Source organism: Uranotaenia lowii, chromosome 1 (genome assembly GCF_029784155.1).
Source record: "Uranotaenia lowii strain MFRU-FL chromosome 1, ASM2978415v1, whole genome shotgun sequence".
Taxonomy (NCBI): Eukaryota; Metazoa; Arthropoda; class Insecta; order Diptera; family Culicidae; genus Uranotaenia; species Uranotaenia lowii.
The window spans coordinates 176,851,441-176,875,924 of record NC_073691.1 but is presented as its reverse complement, the minus strand read 5'-3'; the positions used below and the strand labels follow the sequence as shown (position 1 = coordinate 176,875,924).

The 24,484-nt window shown below is 38.9% G+C and overlaps 1 protein-coding gene across 1 annotated transcript in view; it reads left to right on the top strand.

Moving 5' to 3' along the window:
- The window catches only part of LOC129737563 (tachykinin-like peptides receptor 86C), a 264,810-nt gene that overhangs the window by 18,207 nt on the left and 222,119 nt on the right, over window positions 1-24,484 (top strand). Inside the window, exon 2 of the mRNA XM_055728725.1 lies at window positions 21,926-22,828. Coding sequence (XP_055584700.1) covers window positions 22,632-22,828 — 197 coding nt within the window. The 5' untranslated portion in view covers window positions 21,926-22,631. The remainder of the gene's footprint in view (window positions 1-21,925; window positions 22,829-24,484) is intronic.

Here is a 24,484-nt window from a genome sequence, read left to right as displayed (position 1 = left end):
CTCATACGCATATTTGTGGCAGTCCGGAATTTGGCTCTAGGAAATTTTCTGTTGATCTTTAATAAAGAAACAAATCCGAAATAGATGACAAGGACAAGTAAATATTTGTGGCTGGGGAAACGTACCTTGACTCGTTTGGATTTTTTTGCCTCGCTGCCTAGTAAGCGTTCTACTGTTCAAAGTTTTGTTGAAGTTTGTTTTTTTTTCGAGTAATGGCACCAATTGTTTTATCTGATACAACTTTACAAATGTCTCAGGAAAGATAAATGTCTTTTGTGTAGCGGCATGTCCAAATTGCACAGCAAGCGATGTTCAAGAATTATAAAACCTTTTCCACCAATAACGTTCCTTGAAATTTTTCTTGTTTAGCACCAGTTTTTTTTTTAATTTATTCAAATCAACTATAAAAAGGTGGTATAACTTTACCCTGGTAACCTTAAATGCATTAATTTAATTTCTGCAATATTTATATAACGAATCTTATATAGTTCCTCATAAAATCTTCGTTAACTGATATTGATGGCGGTGACAATCAATGGAATGAAATAATAACATTCCAACGATATGAATTACATGAAGAACTCATTTCTTCCGATGATTAAAAAAAGATCGAAAAAACTTCGTAGTACAAATTTTTACGTTTTCAATATTACTTCTACTCTTTAATACGAAAACCAAAACCCATAATCGATTGCCTGTTCCACAAAATTCACACTCCGATCTGATCAGTTTTCAAAACAAAATTGCAAAAAAGGGAGCCACTTCTTCCATCGTGAAAAAGTGAAATTTATCATAAAAGCATTTCCGGGACCCAAAACCTTCCATGTCCCTGATTTTGTACCCTAAGTACTGTAGTTACTGTAAACCGGGGTTACTTTGTTCAACATGAAATTTGTCCACATAACTATCAATAACCAAGTCTAAAATTAAAATATCTCAAAACTATTTCTACGTTTGAAAACCTTTAAGTTGCGTTTAAAATTGGGAGAGCTTCGTTTGTTTTTGAAAATTTCATACTTACGTTTGCATGTTAATGTAATGTAAAAATTTTGAAATATCTATTTTTTTCGAAGACTCGCAAACAAACGCCTTTCCTGATTAAATCAAAGCGTTTAGAAGCAAACAGGTTAATTTATGTAAGCATTCAACAAATCCTTAGTAAATGTATAGTTTTTGTTAAATTTTGAGGTAAATTTCTAGAACAAGATGTTAGAAACCCTATCAAATGGTAAAGTTTGAAGGGAAGATAAAATAGGAATAGTGGGAGGGCCTAGAGGATTGAATGAAAGTAAAATTTCATTTTTTTGTAGTTCAGATTTTATTAGTAATGTTAAAAAAATTAGCCCCTTAATTTATGCAGCATCATTTAAAAAACACCGAAATTCAGCATTCTATATCTCAGAATTCACTGAACCAAAAATTACAAATTTAGTACCTTTGAACCACCGGTAGTGTTGTGTTCAATTTTTTAGAGTTTCATGATTAATTTTATATCTTTTGAGTAATGTCTCCAAGAGTAGCTCATTCACAGAAGTTAAAGAACGTGAATTCTCATACTTGGTCCCCAATTTGTTAACAAATAGCGTTTTCGATTACCTATTTTGCACAAGTTTTGCTCTAACTGCTGTTTATTTTATTTATTTTATTCAGTTATTTATATAAATTATTTAGTTCATTTGGTTTACAATATCCTAAATGTTCCGAACTGCTTAAGCAATTGATAAACTGGCATTTGTAAATATTATGAAATGTTTTGTATCCTTTATGATCAAGAAAACTCGTTAGAACCTTCAAAATAGAGACTGATCAATGTTACCCCAAAGCATCAGATTCTAAACAGAGACGACATCGATTTTTAAATCAAATTTAAAGAAGTCTAATAAATTTTTGCAACCATGTTCATTAGACTTGTTCACTTTTCGGCTTTTTTCGCTGATCACAACGCCACTTACAGGGTTTGATCCTCATTCATTTTCAAGAACTCTGGCCGAATTTGAGCTCATTTGAGTAAGTTTCCAGCGTGCGCTAGAAGTTTTATTGAAAAAAGTCCATTTTTCTGGAAAATTTTCTTAGACGTGTTCTAGCAAGCTGTTGTTTATATAAAATGATAATTTTATAGTGCTTGGTGATTGGTATGACAAGCATTCGTATGGACATGATTTAGATAATTGACTAAATCAAACCGAAAAAAATTAAAAATTCATAAACTACCAACTTTTACAGAAAATTTACTTACAAGTCAAGAGCTTAAAATCAGTAGTAAATAGAAAAAAAATATTTTCGATATAAACTTTTCATAAAAAGATAGCCTTATTTATAACCTTTAATTTGATGTATAACACTTAATTACCGCAACAGTACAAGCAAAGATATTCAAACATTCACATCACATTCTTTGAATCATAATGTTGTCTCCATCCAAGTTTTAGCATCATGCAACCTGCAAAACGTGGCATCAAGAGTACTTGCTTACAACTTGATCATAGCGCGCGCTTTTTTTAACTCCTGGCCCCGTCATGGGGTACTTGATTGAATAAAATATCCTTTCTTGTGCACAAGTTGGTGTGGAGCAAACTTGAATGAAAAATATTTTATCAAATCAAATTTGTTGCATAGATATTTGAATAACTTTGCTAGCACTCTTGCGATCATTATGTGTTATACATCAAATTAAAGGTTATAAATAAGGCTATCTTTTTATGAAAAGTTTATATCGAAAATATTAATTTTCTATTTACTACTGATTTTAAGCTCTCAACTTGTAAGTAAATTTTCTGTAAAAGTTGGTAGTTTATGAATTTTTAAATTTTTTCGGTTTGATTTAGTTAATTATCTAAAACAGGTCCATACGAATGCTTGTCTTACCAATCACCGAGTACTATAAAATTATCATTTTATATTAACAACAGCTTGCTAGAACACATCTACGGAAATTTTCCAGAAAAATGGACTTTTTTCAATAAAACTCCTAGCGCACGCTGGAAACGTACTCAAATGAGCTCAAATTCGGCCAGAGTACTTGAAAATGAATGAGGATCAAACCCTGTAAGTGGCGTTGTGATCAGCGAAAAAAGCCGAAAAGTAAACTAATCTAATGTTCATAGGAATCTAGTACTGGTTTTAAAAATATGAAACATACGACATTGCTCTTAACAGAAAAATAATCGAAAAATATTGCAGGAAGTGATCAATCTCACCCTGGATAATGGTACTAGAAAAACTCTCGAAATTTTAATATCCCTAAGTAGTTATTTGAGAAGCTCTCGAGTTGTATCGAAATTTTTCCCTCTGATATGTGTTTTGAGCCTACTTGGTTGAATAATTCAACTGAAGAAAAAACAATCGAAAGATTCCTTTTAATTCAACAATGGTATAAGAAAACGCTCACTGAAGAAGATAGTAACTCGGTTGAATTAAAAGGAATCTTTCGATTGCTTTGATTCAATCGATTTATGAGTTTCATTTGTATGGGAATCCCTATCCCTGTTAGGATCCAATCATAGGAACTCTTTTATTCGGAGGAGGATTCTTAAAACATCAACTACGGTACATATGACGCTTCCGAGTACTATAAATTCACCCATGTAAAATTTAGTTCCATTTGCTCGAACAGTTCTCGAGCAATATAAAAAATTGGTATGGGAGCCACTTTTTCCTCTTCCAGTCTCCTTATAGGGATGAATAATACGATAGTGTTAAAGTCCCAGACAAATAAAAAAAAATCTTCCAGTCTCCCTAGAATAGGGGAAGGGGGTTTTTAAACATCATTTATATTTAGACGTTTCTCGTTCCCAAATAGAAATTGGAACCTAATTTGATTCTACTCGTTCATTTGATTGGGAGCCCCCTATCCTCTTTCAGTAAAAAAGAGAGGTCTCACATCATCATAGAAACCTCACCCTGCCCAGAACTCCCGTATATCGTGTGTTATAGCCAAACTTTTCGAATTGGTGGTTTGAGATCCCAATTTCATGTTCTGCAAGCATAACTGCTCCAACGACCAGCATGGATTTATGCCTCAACACCCAAATACAACTAACTTACTGACCTTTACCTCGTTTGTGCATGAAAGTTTTGCAAAAAAAAATCCCAAACTGATGGCATCTATACCAATCTGTTGTGTGATCTCTTCTTGGCTGGTTTCGCAGTTACTTAGCTGGGCATAAATTACCAGTTTGTACGGGGAACTGTTTTTCCAGGCAGTTCTCAGCTTCATCAGGCGTGCCTCAGGGAAGTCATCTAGGGCCATTAGTATTCCTGATCTACTTCAATGACGTGCTGCAATTTCTCGATGGGCCAAAATTAGCGGTTGCCGACGACTTGAAACTGTTCTACTCTATCAATGGCCCCGAAAATGTGAACTTCCTGCAGAACCAGTTTAACCTCTTTGCCTCCTGGTGTGATGCCAATCGCCTACCTTTAAACCGTAGTAAATGCGCAGTAGTATAATTTTCCCAGCAAACGACGCCCGTTCTCAGCCGTTTATTTCCTTGGAAACGATGCAATCTCTCGAGCTCAACACGTGAAAGATCTTGGTGTGATTCTTGACGTGCAGCTGGATTATAAGACTCATACCAACTATATCGTTGACAAGGCCTCCAGAAGCCTGGTTCTTCTTTTCTTCTGTCCAAGGACTTTAGGGACATCTACTGCCTGAAGAGTCTTGATTGTAGTTTGGTTCGATCCAATCTTGAATATCTGCGGTTTGGTGCCCATATTATCAAAACGGTTCTGATCATATCGAAGCCATCCAACGACGTTTTTTAAGGTATGCCCTTCGACATTTAAACTGGCAAGACCCTTTTCGACTTCCCAGTTACGGAAGCCGCTGCCGCCTGATCGACATCGACTTGCTGCAAGCCCGCAGGACCGCCACTCGTGCGTCTTTTGTCGTTGATCTGCTCTCATCAAGAATCGACTCTCCCGTACTTTTGGAACTTCTTCCACTTAGCGTCCGACCTCGAGGTTTGAGGAATCGGGATCTTCAGCTCTTCGTTCCTCTTAGACTGAACAATTACGGGGCCAACTCTGCGATAATTGGCGTCATTAAGACTTTCAACCGCTTCTCAGAGCATTTTGATTTTGACGTTTCGAAGATTGTATTCCGAAGAAAAATTCTAAGTGTTCTAAGTTCAGTGTAGATTTGTATTTGAAGCTAGTCCCTTAATTTTTTAATATCATTTGGATCAATAAAGGGTGATACGGTCCAAATTTGGTCAATATCAACTTGACGTATTTCTTTCAATTTTGCATTTAAAAACCTGAACACCCCTCATTTTGAAGGTGTGTGTGTGTAAAATGTTGCTCCTATTTTGATTTTGGAATTCACTCTTCATTTGTCAAAATGCCGTCCAAGGAAGAAGAGCAGCGTATCAAAATTTTGCTCGCGCACCGCGAAAATCCGAGTTACTCGCAGGCAAAGCTGGCAAAATCGCTAAAAGTTGCCAAATCAACCGTTACAAATGTAATTAAAGTGTTTGGGGAACGTTTGTCGACAGCCAGGAAGTCTGGATCGGGGGGAAATCGAAATTTTGGAAGCCGCTGAGACGACAAAGAGAGTTGTCGGTAGTTTCAAGCGAAACTCTAACCTCTCTCTCCGAGATGCCGCAAATAAGCTGGGTGTATCGTCTTCAACCGTGCATCGAGCCAAAAAACGAGCCGGACTATCGACTTACAAGAAGGTAGTGACTCCAAATCGCGATGATTAACAAAATACGACGGCCAAAACGCGATCCCAGAGGTTGTACACGACGATGTTGACGAAGTTTGACTGCGTGGTAATGAACGACGAAACCTACGTCAAAGCCGACTACAAGCAGCTTCCGGGACAGGAGTTTTATACGGCAAAAGGAAGGAGAAAGCTAGCAGATATTTTCAAGCTCATGAAACTGTCAAAGTTCGCGAAGAAATATCTGGTTTGGCAAGCCATCTGTACCTGTGGCTTTAAAAGCAGCATTTTCATAGCTTCCGGGACTATCAACCAAGAAATTTACGTGAAAGAGTGTTTGAATAAACGTCTGCTGCCTTTCCTGAAGAAACACGGTTGTTCCGTACTGTTTTGGCCGGATTTGGCATCTTGCCATTACGGTAAAAAGGCCATGGAATGGTACGCCGCCAACAACGTGCAGGTGGTTCCCAAGGACAAGAACCCTCCCAACACGCCAGAGCTCCGCCCAATCGAGAAATACTGGGCTATTGTTAAGCGGAACCTAAAGAAGACCAAAAAAAACTGCTAAGGACGAGCAGCAGTTCAAGGCAAACTGGTTTTCTTCGGCGAAGAAGGTGGACAAGGTGGCTGTACAAAATCTGATGGCAGGGGTTAAGCGTAAGGCCCGGCAATTCGGATTTGGAAAAGCGGAAGCCTAACTGAATATTTTTCCTGAATTTTATTATAATTAAACTTGAAAAAGAAATTTAATTTGATTTTTTAAATAAACAATTTCACCGATTTACACGCGTTTTCCCTTGACCAAATTTTGACCGTATCACCCTTTATTAGATTTGTTGGTTAAATAATAATATACATTTTGAGGTTGCGAATATCAATTGTTTTTATAGAAAACTGAAAACTGTGGTCATCTGAACCAACATGAAAGTCGAATAAACATTATGTTAATTTTTTGTTGGTTTATAAATTGTCAAGGTTATTGTCTAATTCATGTCTTAGTTACTACTTCTGTACAAATTAATGTGTTAAATTTAATTGGAATTTCAGTTCATTAAGATCTATTAAACTATTCGAATGATTATCAACAATTCAATCTTCATATCTTGCAAAAATCGATAACACGCTTGATCGCTATCTTCTGTTGACTCCTTCCAAAACTGGCCTGAGTTGTTCACTTGAAGCAAAGAGGCGGCCTCCAGTTTGAATCCCAAGCTGGTCCCGCAAAAGTTGAAGACAGTCTCGCACTCGAGAGCAATCGAAAAATTTGTGTTTCAAAGTCTCTACAGCATCGCAGTATAAGCAACGTTCTCCGTCTGTCCGTACGATTGTGTACAAAATTTGCCGATGATCAGTTTTGCCGTTTACCCAACCTATTAGTGGAAAAAAAGACCAATAAGTGATGATAATGACTTTAAACAGAGCTTACGGAATTATTGCTAAGACCGTGAATTTCAAGTTTAAGAAGTGATGCCTAAGAACCTTATAATTAAATGATCTACAGTGTGGTCAATAAATTTGAATACAAATTAAAGCTGAGATCTTTTGAAATCAACATCTCCGAAGGATTTAATAAAAAATCGATTAATGATCAAACATACCTTTTTTGAGGGAAAAAATTACCTCAAACCACTATAACGAGCTTCAGAGGTCTCTCAAATCTATCGTACGCGGCTTTCTCCTTTGTTATGTACATTTCATGCCACTTACAAATGGTAACGATTTTATATGGAGTCAATATAGGTTTTTTGTATTTGTTTATTCTTGACAATATGTATGGTATAACGAATTTGCCGAAAAAACCAAATTTTGAGACCTAGGAATCTATTATTTGAAGTCAAAATATCCAAAAAGCCAGTTTTGGCGTATAAAAATAAATATTACACAAAAATTCAGATTTTACTCCAATCATTTTTATTTTTTTTATTTACATAGTATTCCGTCTCACGACATAACTTGACGAACATAATTCCTAAAATTTACTCGGTCCATAGCAACCGTTCTCCAATTTCTCTGGCACCCCACGTTCGCCAGATCACGCTCCACTTGGTCTAACCACCTCACTCGTTGCGCCCCCAATCGTCTTGTTCCTACCGGATTCGTAGCGAACACCTGTTTTGCAGGACAGTCATCCGGCATTCTCGCAACATGTCCCGCCCAGCGTATCCGGCCAGCCTTCACCACCTTCTGGATACTGGGTTCGCCGTAGAGGCGCGCGAGCTCGTGGTTCATCCTTCGCCTCCACACTCCGTTCTCCTGTACGCCGCCAAAGATGGTTCTTAACACTCGTCGCTCAAATACTCCGAGTGTATGCAGGTCCTCCTCGAGCAATATCCATGTATCGTGCCCGTAGAGAACAACCGGTCTAATGAGCGTCATATACAGGTTACACTTCGTGCGAGGGCTAAGTCTTCTCGACCGCAGTTGCTTGTGGAGTCCATAGTAGGCGCGACTTCCGCTGATAATTCGCCTCCGGATCTCACGGCTGGTGTCATTGTCTGCGGTCACCAGTGAGCCGAGATAGACAAAGTCTTCGACTGACCTTGTTATTACTGGACAAGCGGGTTCGGTCGGTCTCGGATCCGCAGGCCAGCATGTATTTCGTCTTGGACGTATTAATCATCAACCCAATACTTCCTGCTTCGCGTTTCAGTTTGCGGTAGATCTCCTCCACCGCCGCAGATGATCTGCCGACTATATCGATGTCATCGGCAAAGCAGATAAGTTGACTGGATCTGTTGAAAATCGTGCCCCGCATTTCGCCCACCGCTCGTCGAATAACACCTTTTAGCGCCACGTTGAACATCATGCAGGATAGACCATCACATTGTCGAAGCCCACTGCGCGATTCGAATGAACTCGACAATTCCTCCGAAATCCGTACACAGCACTGCGTTCCATCCATCGTCACCTTGATCAGTCTGATCAGCTTCCCGGAAAAGCCGTTCTCGTCCATGATTTTCCATAGCTCGTTACGGTCGATCGTGTCGTATGCGGCTTTGAAGTCGATGAATAGATGGTGCGTAGGGACTTGGTGTTCCCGGCATTTTTGGAGGATTTGTCGTAATGTGAATATCTGGTTCGTCGTTGACTGTCCCTCCATGAAGCCGGCCTGATGACTTCCCACGAATCTGTTTGCTTGTGGCGTTAGGCGGCGGAGTAGGATTCGGGACAACACTTCGTAGGCGGCATTGAGGACAGTGATCGCTCGGTAGTTCTCACAGTCCAATTTGTCGCCATTCTGGTATATGGGGCATATTACCTCCTCCTTCAACTCCTCCGGTAGCTGTTCTATGTCCCAGATCCGGACTATCAACCGGTGTAGGCAATCGGCCAACTTGTCCGGGCCCATTTTGATGAGTTCAGCTGCGATGCCATCCTTCCAAGCCGATTTGTTTCGATTCAGCTGGCGAATGGCTTCCTTAACTACACTCATCGTTGGGAGTGGCTCCTCTACGTCGTTGGCTACGCCGGCGATGTACCTTCCCCCACCGTCTTGATCTCGTGCATGTGCGCCGTTCAGGTGGTCATCGAAGTGCTGCTTCCACCTTTTGATCACCTCACGATTATCCGTCAGGATGCCTCCGTTCTTATCCCGGCACATTTCGGCTTGCGGCACAAAGCCTTTGCAGGATGCGTTGAGTTTCTGATTGAACTTTCGTGTTTCTTGGGAACGATGCAGCTGCTCCAGCTCCTCAAGCTCCTCCTCCTCAAGGCGGAGCTTTTTCTGCTGGAAAATTCGGACTCGCTGCCTCTTCCGCTGTCGGTGATTTTCCACATTTGGACGGGTGCCTCTTTGCACTACTGCCGCCCGCGCGGCATTCTCTTCGTCCATCACTCTCGTACACTCCTCGTCGAACCAGTCGTTCCGTCGAGTTCGCTCCACATAACCGATGACGTTCTCCACAGCACTGTTGATGGCTGTCTTGATGGTATCCCAACAGTCCTCGAGAGGGGCTTCGTCAAGCTCGCCCTCTGCCGGCAGCGCTGCTTCGACCGACTGCGCGTGGTCGGCCGTGACCTCAGGTTGCTTCAGTCGTGCGATATTTAACCGAGGCGGGCGCCGGTTTCGTGTGTTTTTCACTACGGAGAGTTTTGGACGCATCTTCACCTTCACCAGATAGTGATCTGTCTCGATGTTGGCGCCTCGACAGGATCTGACGTCGATGATGTCCGAGAAGTGCCGGCTGTCAATCAATACGTGGTCGATCTGTGATTGCGTTTGGTACGGTGATCTCCAGGTGTACTTGTGTGGGAGGCGGTGCTGGAAAAAGGTACCACGTACGGCCATTCGTTTGGAGGCAGCGAAATCAATAAGTCTGAGGCCGTTTTCGTTGGTCAGTTGGTGCGCACAGAACCTTCCAATTGTCGGTTTGAATTCCTCCTCCTGGCCGACCTGAGCATTAAAATCCCCGATGACGATCTTGTTTTGGGCAGCAGTCGTATTCATGCTCCAGCTGCGCGTAAAATTCGTCTTTGTAATCACCGGTACTTCCGAGGTTAGGGCTGTGCACGTTGATGATGCTGATGTTGAAGAACTGACCCTCAACCGGCACATTCGTGAGTTGATCGGCCACCACCCGATCACGCGCTTTTGCATCTTTCCCATCACTATAAAAGTTGTTCCAAGCTCGTGTGTGTTGCCGCAGCTCTGGTAGATGGCTCGTACCGTGGAGCCCTTCCAGCATACCTCCTGCAGCGCTTCGATGTCGAATTTGCGGCTCTTCAATTCGTTGGAGAGCACGTGGGTACTGCCCACAAGATTCAGAGATCGGCAGTTCCATGTTCCAAGTTTCCAATCGTTAGTCCCTTTTCGTCGCGTGGGTTTTTTCCGATTTCCATCCGAAATTTGTTGTTCGTTGTTCGTTGCTTATGTTTTTTGTAGTCACGGGCTCGCAAGGCCCGCAGCTAACCCCACTATCTCGCAGGAGGACCGTCGTGATGTTGCTGTTTTGGGTCCCGAACACCACCAGGACGTTGTTGCACTCCGCACGCTGCCCCTGACATGGAGACCAGACGCGTACGAAGCCCCCTAAGTCAGTCTGCATGCGACCAAAGCATCCACCGGGGTTGGGTACCCGATCTTCGCTAAGGTTGCTCGCACCCCAGCTAGCACCACGGGGAGGTAGAGAATCGGAGTTGTAGACAAGATGTGATATGACCACTACCCGAGGGTTGGGTGTATGGGGTCTCGAGTTGCACTAGTTCACTTTACTCCAATAATGAGTTCTCAATATTTCAACGTCACTGGTAAAAGATGTGAACGCCAGCGGTTTGAGACCGTCCGCATCAACCTCCTCAGATCACAGCCTATTTCAAAATCTTTTTTTTTTAATTTTTCCACCTCGAATAACGTACAAATAAATTATTGTTGAGGAATATTGGGAAACATGCATTAGTTTGAGACACAAGAAAGATACAGCGCTTTCAGTCAAGAGTGTCAAATTGACACTCCTAGAACTTTAACGGGTAGAAAAATCTTTGATGAATAAGAGTTAGTAAAAATTCAACCATACAAAATCGTCAAGCTCAGCTTTGAAGCAGATTGATGGTTTGTTTCGAATTACATGCAGAGCGCTTCATCAACATGGATAAATAAACTAGCTCAAAAATAACACCAAAGCTCGGTCACAGCTGACGCGTTATGTGTTCTGGTGTCGCGCAGTTTTCCAAACCATTGAGTGATTTATGAATCGTTTTCCGATTCAATGAATAAATCAGCTTCAATCCGGGTTGGCACACTATCTTCGTTGAGCACGTTTGTCGATTTTCCGTCTAGGATCTGATTTGCATGATGATGATTACGACGAACGCTCCTGCCTCTATTGATGATGTTGATGATACTGATGATGATGATGATGATAATGGATGACATGACTATCGGATTTAAAATAAGCAAACGAGATGTCAGCTTCCAAAAACCAGTTCGGAGGATTGAACAAAGTTTTATCAGAATCTGGTGTAATCTTTGGACATCGTTGGGTCAAGTGGAACGATTCAAGAAAATACCCGGAATTCGAGCCTTGATCAACGAAAATTGACAGTAAATTAAATAACTGTTTTATTCAGCTATACATAGTTGAATTTTCACTTGGAACTGCCAACCAGACATTTCGATTTGATCATCAAATTCTGGGGCACAACATTTACCTCAAATGGAGGGAGATGGCTCACTCGGATGTTATCCTTCCGGTACAAGGCTTCCGAGAAAATGACACAAACAACGTGCGTTAAATCAGTTGTGGCCCGTGGGCTTCGGTTGTTTAAATAGGCATGATTCAGTAGTTTGTGACCGTAATTGGCTTGAAATGCCAAACCAACAGCAGAGGAACGCTAGCTAGCTAGTGCGTGGGTATCGATTTTAAATTGGCTGCACTAATAAAGGGAATGGTCTCCTGAATACTAGGAATCAACAAGCGAAACACGGAAATTCAATAAACAGACTTTGGCTTCAGGATGTTTATTCTGAAATGATTGAAACTTCGGAACGATTTTTGTCAATGTCTATACATAAAATGTATCCAAAGCTGTCAACTATGGACTCAAATCAGTCCTCTTCAAAATTAGAAAAAATACCCCCGAAACATAAAAAATTTATGAGTCCTTGCTTTAATAAATCCATTTGTAAATAAAAGGAGTGTATTCGAAAAAAATGCAACACTTTGTTTTGTGAATGACTTTTGAATGCATAAACGGAAATTAATGAAATTTTCAATGAAGCTATCGAGTAATAGAATGTTTACATGAGCAAATTTTTGTGACGTTCTTTCGAGTGTTTTTGAGATAGCGTCCAATGAAGAAGTTCATTGACTTTAATTTTTGGGCGCCACGAACGCCATCTATAATGCATACTATGAACCACCCTTTTTCCAAATCAAGGCTGTTTAAGTTTACTTTTTCTGTTTCCGGAAGCTTGGTTTTCAAAACTAATCAAAACTTTCATCGATGTTAAACAATTTTAGCAGATTGTCCTCCTTCGACACAAAAACAACATATTTTAATATTAATCACTCCACCTCTGTTTTCAAGTAATTGCATCATTCCCGATCCAACCAAAACATTATATCACTTTGTAAGATCTATGAAAGTGTTATTCAGGGAAAAATGTCACTTTTAGAGGCAACCTCCTTTGTATATTTAGGCATTCATGGTGGCAATAGTTATGTAACGCTAACTGATTTTCAGCATCCACAGATCATCAGCCTCTTCAAGTGCTAGACATCAAGTTTTTCAATTTTTTATCTCTTTATTTATCTCCGGAACATCCAGGCGAGACTTGTCAATGAAAATTTTCCGGCTGGAAACCTGCCCGGTGCCTGCGAATGAGTTCATTTTGCTGTCCTTCACGTAATTTTTCAAAATATCTACTAGCTAGTGGTTCCAGTATTTTGCTCACTATTTGACCACCATATTTTGTTTATTATAACGGATGACAGCTTTTCTTTCTCGCAGAAATGAATTCAGGCGTGTTAACAAGTCATCTGGATGAACCTCCTGGATGAAAACCTCTAATAATTCCAACCTTGGAAGCCATCATCTTCACTTCAAATGACAAAAATGACAAAAATGACAAAAATGACAAAAATGACAAAAATGACAAAAATGACAAAAATGACAAAAATGACAAAAATGACAAAAATGACAAAAATGACAAAAATGACAAAAATGACAAAAATGACAAAAATGACAAAAATGACAAAAATGACAAAAATGACAAAAATGACAAAAATGACAAAAATGACAAAAATGACAAAAATGACAAAAATGACAAAAATGACAAAAATGACAAAAATGACAAAAATGACAAAAATGACAAAAATGACAAAAATGACAAAAATGACAAAAATGACAAAAATGACAAAAATGACAAAAATGACAAAAATGACAAAAATGACAAAAATGACAAAAATGACAAAACTGACAAAAATGACAAAATGACAAAGATGACAAAAATGACAAAAATGACAAAAATGACAAAAATGACAAAAATGACAAAAATGACAAAAATGACAAAAATGACAAAAATGACAAAAATGACAAAAATGACAAAAATGACAAAAATGACAAAAATGACAAAAATGACAAAAATGACAAAAATGACAAAAATGACAAAAATGACAAAAATGACAAAAATGACAAAAATGACAAAAATGACAAAAATGACAAAAATGACAAAAATGACAAAAATGACAAAAATGACAAAAATGACAAAAATGACAAAAATGACAAAAATGACAAAAATGACAAAAATGACAAAAATGACAAAAATGACAAAAATTACAAAAATTACAAAAATTACAAAAATGACAAAAATAACCAAAATAACATAAAAGACAAAAAAGACTAAAGTACTTCACATTTTTTGTAGCTTGAAACTTTAAATGTTAAACTTATTTTTCTAAAAAAAAAAAAATAAATTTGGTTATTTGCGGGTGTAGTGCATTTTTTGGCATATTGAACTTCCGTTAAGTGTTAGTTGTTAGTCCAATAAGTTGGTAGTCTTCCTCAAAAAAGTTGTTTGCTAATAAAGAATCTTTATTTTGAATTGTTTTAAAGAGTGCAAGGTTTTTTTTTAATTTTCAACGTTTTTATAACCACTAAGCTCTTAATTTCATGTGATTTACGGATCGTTTCAAAATTATTCAGTTACTTTTTTGATTTATGGATAAATGTCAGTAGAAGCTTTGGGAAATATCCAAATATTTATTCACATGGCTAAGAAAGGCACTCCTATCTGTAAATACAACAATTAAAGAAACACTTAACGTCCGCACATGTTCGAATCCCTCGCGAATCAGACACGTTTCTCCGGGAACGGGAAAACTTTTTAGTACAGTGTCCTGGGAAAATTTATGACTCTACACAGCGCAGCTGTCATGTGTTGGAACCTACCAGCAATGTGTCACTTCAATTTTCTATTGCCCCACAAAGAGCCCGGAACACACGTAACTCGATTTCAGCAATCAACGCATGGCCTCTATACTGAGAGAGACAGATACGTGAAGGCGGCGTTGATGAAGATGTGGGTCTTTTTCTTGGAAAAGTTTTTAAGGGTGGGGTAAAACGGAAAGCAAAAAAAAAATCACCCCTTGGAAAGTAGGCGAAGAAAAAATAGACACCCCAATCCCAACTGTTGATGACGTCTGCTCGAGAACCATTATCGTGTCGTTTGACATTTTTGCTGGTGCTTAACGGCTTTTTGGGATTTTTCCCTTGTTATTTGACAGCCGAAACAATTTGTAATTCTAAATGGGCGGGAAGGAGTTTAATTTCCAGTTGAAATGAATGTGCTATGCGATGATCAAACGCTTTATGACGTATCTTGGAGTCAATTATGGTTTTTTTTTGGTTTTGGATGCAAATATTTTAAGCTTAATGTGGAAAGAATGGTGTTAGATAGAAGTGGAGCTATTGGTACTTCTCGGACTTGCTGACGTTGAAGCATGGAACAGAAACCCGTTTGATAGGTTTCCCAGAAGGAAGAATGATTTTGTTGTTATCATTTCTAAGTGGTTTACAGTAGCAAGTTCCCAGGGGATTTCTAGGAAATGTTAAAGTTCGTATTGTTCCGATTAAGGTGCCACGTGCAAAGTTTTGTGATGAGAAAAATAAGATTAGGTACAGAAAAGTTGTTCTGCTGGTTGGCGAGAATTTATAACAAGAGGCTCAAAAGTGAAGAAAAGTTTCGGTGTCAACAGAAAATTAAAATTTAAGAAAGTTTAGCAGCAGTGTTTTCGAGCAGTTTTCAACCGATTCAAATTAGTGATGGACATATTGAACTAACAAAAACCGCCAGGACAGACGAATACTATTTGAAAAAATCTTTCCAAATAACAATGAAAGGCTTACTTAAAAAAAACTTAATTAAAACGGTGTGGTTCCATCCTATTCCAGAAAACCGGATGATCAGATATAAATGTTGACGAATTATTGATTTTATTTAATTTCGACTACTGGGCAGTGATGCCAATCTGCCAGATTTCTTTAGCGATGAGCATCGGGAGGGGCGTAGTTGGTAAGATGAGCACAGGTTTGCAAGGCTGATGCTCAGATTGTTTGAAAATGGTTCTGGCTCCGGAAAATAAGACGAAGCGGCTGGAAAAGCGCTGGCTTTAAAGGTTACTGCTATAATTGTATGATCCTCCGGTAAATTATATGGAGAGAATGGAAAAGCGCAGATTGTTGAGGCTGCTGCTGATGTTTGATTTGATTTGGCCTTCCGGTAGAAAAAGACGGATTGGCTAAGGTAGCGCAGATTTTTAAGGCTGCTGTTGCTGCTGATGGTTTGTTTTGTTTTGGCCTTTCGATAGACAAGGACGGATTGACCTAGGAAGCGCAGATTTTTCAAAGCTGCTGCTGATTGTGTGTTTTTATTTGGCCTTCCGGTAGAAAAAGACGGATTGGTTTAGGAAGCGCAGATTTTTAAGGCTGCTGCTGATTGTTTGTTTTGTTTTGGCCTTCCAACAGAAAAAGACAGATCAGCTTAGGAAGCGCAGATTTGTAAGGCTGCTGATTGATTGTTCTAACGGAAAAGACAGATTGGCAAATTTTTAAAGCTACTGCTGCTGTTTTTTGTTTTGCTGATGCTGATGCTGATTGTTTGTTTGGATTTGAACTTCCGGTATAAGCAGATTTGTAAGGCTACTGCTGGTTGTTTGTTTTGATTTGGCGTTCTGGTGGAAAAATACGGAATTGAGATGAAGGATATTTGAAAAAATATAATTTCGTTTTAGAGTAAAACAAAAGTCGGTAAATAAAAGTTTTATTGAAAATAGAGTTTTTTTCTCAGGAATATGAGAATAAAGGTGAGAAGGAATGTAGATATGAGATCAAGAATATGCAGACAATAAATCAAAATTAATAAAAATAAAATAAAATAAGAGTTCTATTAGGCAACACTGAAGATATATAAAACATATAAATTTTTTAGAAAACGATTGTTATTTTGGCAACACTAGGAGAAAAAACAGAACAAAGTCATTGATCTATTCATGAGAGTGGCTGACGTGTCTTATTTAATCTCCAAATTGAGATTTGTAAGAATAGTAAAATCACGACAATTTTGTCTGGATCTTCCAGACTTTCTACACTCTCGTCAGACTTTTGACGTAGAATTACGTCTTACGGCAACACTATAAGGGGGCAAATTGAAATTTGCGATCGAATCTCGCGTCACGAAAAACTCCTCTTTCAAAGACATCCTATCTAAAGGATTATGACGTCATCACCAAGCCAAAACAAAAAAAAAGAGAAAAAGAAAGAAAACACGGATGCCCCGCCTCTTGATGAGTTTTGATTTTCCATGTATACGAAAAGTATAAAAACAACGGGGCGCCAGCGGCTTGGTTTCAGTTTCTTTTTGCTCGTCGTCGTTTACAGTTCTCCTGCAATTCGATCTGCGTTTGGACCCCACCAGTAGTAATCCAACGCAGATATCGTTTTGCAGTTAGTTTAGTGGAAGCCAGCGAAGCAGAAGGATGGTTCAGCAGCAGACATGGCGATTTAGCGGTGCTGGCGACTAGCAGCGGTGGTGGCGACTAGCAGCGGTGGTGGCGACTAGCAGCGGATGATAACCAGCGGAGTTAATGACATGTTGGCATGACATTTTGACATGACATTTTGACATGACATGTTGGCATGACATGTTGGCATGACATGTTGACATGACATTTTGACATGACATTTTGACATGACATTTTGACATGACATTTTGACATGACATTTTGACATGACATTTTGACATGACATTTTGACATGACATTTTGACATGACATTTTGACATGACATTTTGACATGACATTTTGACATGACATTTTGACATGACATTTTGACATGACATTTTGACATGACATTTTGACATGACATTTTGACATGACATTTTGACATGACATTTTGACATGACATTTTGACATGACATTTTGACATGACATTTTGACATGACATTTTGACATGACATTTTGACATGACATTTTGACATGACATTTTGACATGACATTTTGACATGACATTTTGACATGACATTTTGACATGACATTTTGACATGACATTTTGACATGACATTTTGACATGACATTTTGACATGACATTTTGACATGACATTTTGATATGACATTTTGACATGACATTTTGACATGACATTTTGACATGACATTTTGACATGACATTTTGACATGACATTTTGACATGACATTTTGACATGACATTTTGACATGACATTTTGACATGACATTTTGACATGACATTTTGACATGACATTTTGACATGACATTTTGACATGACATGTTGGCATGACATGTTGGCATGACATGTTGGCATGACATGTTGGCATGACATGTTGGCATGACATTTTGACATGACATTTTGACATGACATGTTGACATGACATGTTGACATGACATGTTGGCATGACATGTTGGCATGACATGTTGGCATGACATGTTGGCATGACATTTTGACATGACATTTTGACATGACATGTTGACATGACATGTTGACATGACATTTTGACATGACATGTTGACATGACATGTTGACATGACATGTTGGCATGACATGTTGGCATGACATGTTGGCATGACATGTTGGCATGACATGTTGGCGTGACATTTTGACATGACATTTTGACATGACATTTTGACATGACATTTTGACATGACATTTTGACATGACATGTTGACATGACATGTTGACATGACATGTTGACATGACATGTTGGCATGACATTTTGACATGACATTTTGACATGACATTTTGACATGACATTTTGACATGACATTTTGACTAACATTTTGACATGACATGTTGGCATGACATGTTGGCATGACATGTTGGCATGACATTTTGACATGATATTTTGACATGACATTTTGACATGACATTTTGACATGACATGTTGACATGACATGTTGGCATGACATTTTGACATGACATTTTGACATGACATTTTGACATGACATGTTGACATGACATGTTGACATGACATGTTGGCATGACATGTTGGCATGACATGTTGGCATGACATGTTGGCATGACATGTTGGCATGACATGTTGGCATGACATGTTGGCATGACATGTTGGCATGACATGTTGGCATGACATGTTGGCATGACATGTTGGCATGACATTTTGACATGACATTTTGACATGACATTTTGACATGACATGTTGGCATGACATGTTGGCATGACATGTTGGCATGACATGTTGGCATGACATTTTGACATGACATTTTGACATGACATTTTGACTAACATTTTGACTAACATTTTGACAAGACATTTTGACATGACATGTTGGCATGACATGTTGGCATGACATTTTGACATGACATTTTGACATGACATTTTGACATGACATTTTGACATGACATGTTGGCATGACATGTTGGCATGACATGTTGGCATGACATGTTGGCATGACATGTTGGCATGACATTTTGACATGACATTTTGACATGACATTTTGACATGACATGTTGGCATGACATGTTGGCATGACATGTTGGCATGACATTTTGACATGACATTTTGACATGACATTTTGACATGATATTTTGACATGATATTTTGACATGACATTTTGACATGACATTTTGACATGACATTTTGGCATGACATTTTGGCATGACATTTTGGCATGACATTTTGGCATGACATTTTGACATGACATTTTGACATGACATTTTGACATGACATTTTGACATGACATTTTGACATGACATTTTGACATGGCATTTTGACATGACATTTTGACATGACATTTTGACATGACATTTTGACATGACATTTTGACATGACATTTTGACATGACATTTTGACATGACATTTTGACATGACATTTTGACATGACATTTTGACATGACATTTTGACATGACATTTTGACATGACATTTTGACATGACATTTTGACATGACATTTTGACATAACATTTTGATATAACATTTTGATATGAGATGTTGGCATGACATTTTGACATAACATTTTGATATAACATTTTGATATGAGATGTTGGCATGACATCGTCATGAGATCTTCACATGGCATGCCAAGTTTAAATGACATGTTGACATGATATTATGACATACAATTTTGACATGGCATTGCATGTCGACATGACATTGAATGTAGACATGACATTGAAATTTGACATGACATTTTGGCAAGACAATTTGACATAACATTTTGTCTTGAAATTTTGACAGATTATGTCATGAAATTTTGAAAGGACATGTTTTCGTGACATTTTGAAATGACATTCAAGCTTGCTGCCATCACGGTTTGAAATGACATGCAATGATGATGTCATTTTGACATTAGTTCTAAGCATTTCATTATACTGCAATTTTTTTGTTTATGTAATCAATACAGAAATAAGTTAATCATAGAGAGTTATCGTAATTCTACGCTCACTACACGGTTGTAGCATGATTACAACCTCTTCAACTTTTTTTTAAGGTTTTCAGACATTTCCAGACGTCCAGAACGTTAAAGAAAGTCAAAAGTCTGGATGGCTGACGGAAGTCCAAAAAGTCGGAAGATCCAGACAAAGTCTGGAAGGTTGGCATCACTGGTCATAATCCGTCGACTCGGAATTTTTGTGGGGAGCGCGTACATGCTCGTGCTTCAGGCTTGCCGTTGGCGCTAAATACTTACGGTCAAATGAAGAAGCAATCGGTCCAGTGCAGCTCAAGGTTCCGAGCAGACCGATTACACAGGGAGGTGTTGTTCTATTTTAAACCAAATCTGGATTTCTAGATGCTGGAGCCTATATCGTCACGTTCACTGCAGTGTAATTGGCTCACACGCCTTCTACTGAATCGGAAATCGCGGGTTCAAATCGGTGAGCCGCTGGATCTTTTTCGAAAAATCCTCTATATTTACGGCTTACGGCGTACGCAGCAGTAAAACATTAAAATGGCGATCAAAACTTTTTCTGCCTAAACTATGCATTTTAGACCGATAGTTTCTTCAGGACAAATGACCAACACAAAAAAGACTATAAAATGAACTTTTTGAAAAAAAATGATTAAACCACCAGGCAGTGAAATAAAAAAATATATTTTTGAATATCTATTTCAGAGCTATAATGTCTGAGAAAAGTTTTTAGCTTGTATCGATTCTAGCAACTTTGTCATATTTAGAAGTCATTATCGCATCGACAACCGTTTGAAAGTAGTAGCTATTTCTAAAAAAATATCTTCTATTTTTCGTTTTTTTACCATACCTTTTTTGCAAGTGATTTTTGATATAAAATATGTTCTGGAGAGTTTTAGGAACAGTTAAGTTGCACACTTTTACTGAATACACTGTTGATATATTTTTAAGTTCAAACGAGATATCTTGAAAATAATTAACGAAAATTGTCATTTTTTTAGACCTCCCACTATTGAAGCATAGTGTACTAAACAGTTAGAGATGGGAATTAGGTCTGCGGCCCCAGGTGGAGTTGAGGGAGTAGGGGGTATACACGGAGTATATCATGAGTCTTCCCATTGTACCCATGGACCCAGAGTAGCAAACTGGGGGGACGCGGTGGTTCGCCGTGCCTTGGAATACAATCCGTAAGCCGGAATTTACCACCTGTGGTTCCAATTAAAAAAAAAAACACCAGCCCACTGAAAGAGTACTATGTATGTCATGATCGAGACTCGATCTCATGAACAATGGCTTAGTTAGAAGATCCCTAAACCTTTTCGCATATATCCATTGCCACCCAAATCTGTATATATTTGTGCGGCCCGCTTGCTGAAAATGTTGGTCACCCGATCCTGGAACGATGAAAAAAAACTAACAAACAGTTAAACCCTAATTCGTAGAAACATCATCTGAATGTAGGAACAAAAAATATTTGTGAAATGTTCATTCCGATGAGAACGTTTGTATGAAGCTTCTCGAAACTTTTATGGGAGGTGTAACATTAATTCTACTGGATGGCATGATTAATTCTACGGAATTTGAATTACAAGCATTCCCAGTGTGTGGCAATAAAAAAGGAGAGCGCTGAATGTTTATCAACTAAGCTCTATGCAGCAATGTCTGTCCCCATATCAGGGGTAGAAGATTTGACAGTTGTACTTGGTGATTTGCTCGTTTTTTCCGGTAACCCACAGGAAGGAAATCCTTCTTTCCGGGTAAAGTGGATCATGGCAAAAACTATGCGGCCAATCAAACCTACCGCTGGCGAAATATTAATGAGACACCATTTCTCAATTTTGGGCTAACTTTTACTTTTTCTGTTCTGTCCTTTTTTCCCGTTGTAGGTGAAACTTCCGAGTGAAACTTTCCTGTGGCGTCGAGATATTGGAACACGGTTGGTAAACAGCAGCAGCGAGCCGAAATCCTGCCATCATCATCATCAATCTTGGCGCGCTTCGAGGGATTTGGGTCAGCTCTGGGTTGGGTGGGCCTGGTGGTGCTTTGGTAGTGGATGGGCTCACAGTTGTGATTGGCTCCAGGCATGGGTGTTTTTTGGCGCCGTGGTCGGCCTGGGCCAAAGGGAGGGGCAAGTGTGGGTGTTTTGGGGGGTTTTACCGAGTGTCAGTCAGCGATGATCGGCCAAGGAGACGCGGCACCTTAGCGGAATGAAAAGTGATACGCGCAATCTATTGCCCATAGAAGAGTGTCTATCAATTTCGTTCTAAATAATTGATTTACGTTCGGAGAATTGAGCTGAGGCATCGAAGTTCCAGTGATTTAATCTTTATTCAACGAGTCTCGACGAATATGTGAATGGTGTAGACAGGAAGCAACAAGTGTAAAAACCTACTTCCGGCGACAGTGTTATTGATTACGTTTTTTTCCCTGCTCGACGAAAACGTGGTGGCACCAGGAGCGTAGAGGGATATCGCAGCATATGGGTGTTGTTTTTCCTTTGTTCTTCATTGGGTCTGATGGTCTACTAGTGTTTGTGTGAGTATTGTTGTGTATGTGATTCCAGTGAAGTGAAAGTCTTTGCTCGTCCCAACCATGAGCGATACGGTTGAGCTGGAACGGCTTGTGAACTGTACACAGGCGGCAATCCAGCGATATCCCTGGAGCACCGAATTTAATGCAACAATTGTTGGGGAGCTGAATCGGACCGATATTCTGGATGTTCTTGGGGAAATGATTACTCGGGGACGCCAATACGTGCCAAGGACCAAGGACGAAGCGGTGACGTTGAGGTGAGTTGAAACGATTACCCAGCGACTAATGAACTTTGATTTGGTCGGCAATCTCTTCTTTTCCCCGCTTCGATACCTTGAAGAAATGTTTACTTAAGACTGAAAACAAAACCAGCAATCGTAACCTACATCAACGACATGTATGAGCAAACACAGTAGGTCTTGTTTGCTGTTATGTTCTACGGTTCAAGTAGGTTTAATACCGAAAAATGCTCCTCGTTTATCTGCGTAGAATGAACACGAAAAAAATTGTACACAATAAAATTTCGAATGATATTTCAAAATAATTTTGAAATCTAATGTAATTATAAATCGTTTTCTGGATTGAACGTATCATCACAGACAAACAGACAGGACACTTCCGTTTCGTTCTTCACAAAACTACACATTACATTGCAAAAATCCAATGCTTATTTAGCAAATCTCTGTGCAGAAAATGCTCTGAAAAGTGAACTATACCAATGGTGTACCAGTGTCCTACCATGGATTATATAATTGGAAAGGCAATACTGGCATACAGACTCGAACTCTCAAGCAAAATGATGTATGACCACTACATTCAAACGAAACAAGAAAAACAATTTATGGGATGTTTGCCCTATTGGATAATTTCTCCAAAAAAAAAAAAAGAATAGTGAGAATCAAACTCTCTGCATCATTTTATCTCGGCTTGCCAGTCCAATATCTTACCAAGTGCACCATCTGAGTCGGTTAGCAAACGAAAGTTTATTGTCATAGCCTTTCTGTCACCGCCGATTACCAAAAAAAACGCACAGACGGCCAATGTGTCTGTAGTTTGGCCCGGATAGGAATAGGGATTTGATAGGAAAGGGATGAAGAAAGGGGTGAAAATGGGAGACTAGAAACTGTTTTAAATTGCCAGCCGGTTTACATACACACGCACAGCTCATCTTGGCTGGTAGTTTTCTGCCGTGTCGGTTGGAAACAAAGAATGTTATTTTTCTAATGCCGGTTTACATACACACACAGCGCTGGCTACATCATTTGACAATATTCTTGATGGCTGATTGTTTCCATCATACATTGTCTTGTGATAGGATATGGGATATGTCTAATTTGGGTGCTTTCAGACACATGCAATGCGGTTGCGCTGGGAGGACAATGCCAGTAATTAGAAAGCTTATTAATGCCGGTCCGGAATAGACTTATACCGATAATTCCACCTCCAAGGAAGTTTATTATTGGAGTAGATTCTGATTTGTGGGTGTACGAAAGAGCTAGGTAACACCGACACTAGATAGCACCACTTCATGACTTTGAAAATAATATTTTTCATCATGGTAGCCTTTTGTTTTTACCGTTTTTATTTATCTTTCCGGGACAACCAGAAAAAGTTTTGCAAGCAAAATTATCTTTAGAAAAGAACTAATTGAGAGCTTCAACAGGATTTGAAAAATATCTTCGAATCTGTGATATCTTCTGCCAAAGCAACCAAAGTCGGTGTGCCTCAAGGTAGCGTTTTAGGACCTATTTTTTTTCAATTTATACATTAAAGACTTGAAGAGAATGCTCAAATACTGTGATATAAACTTTTTCGCTGACAACACTGTGATATTTATAAATTGTGATGATGATAGTGCTGCTACAGAAAAAATGAACTGTGATATTTTAAGTTTAAGTAATTGGTTAAACTTT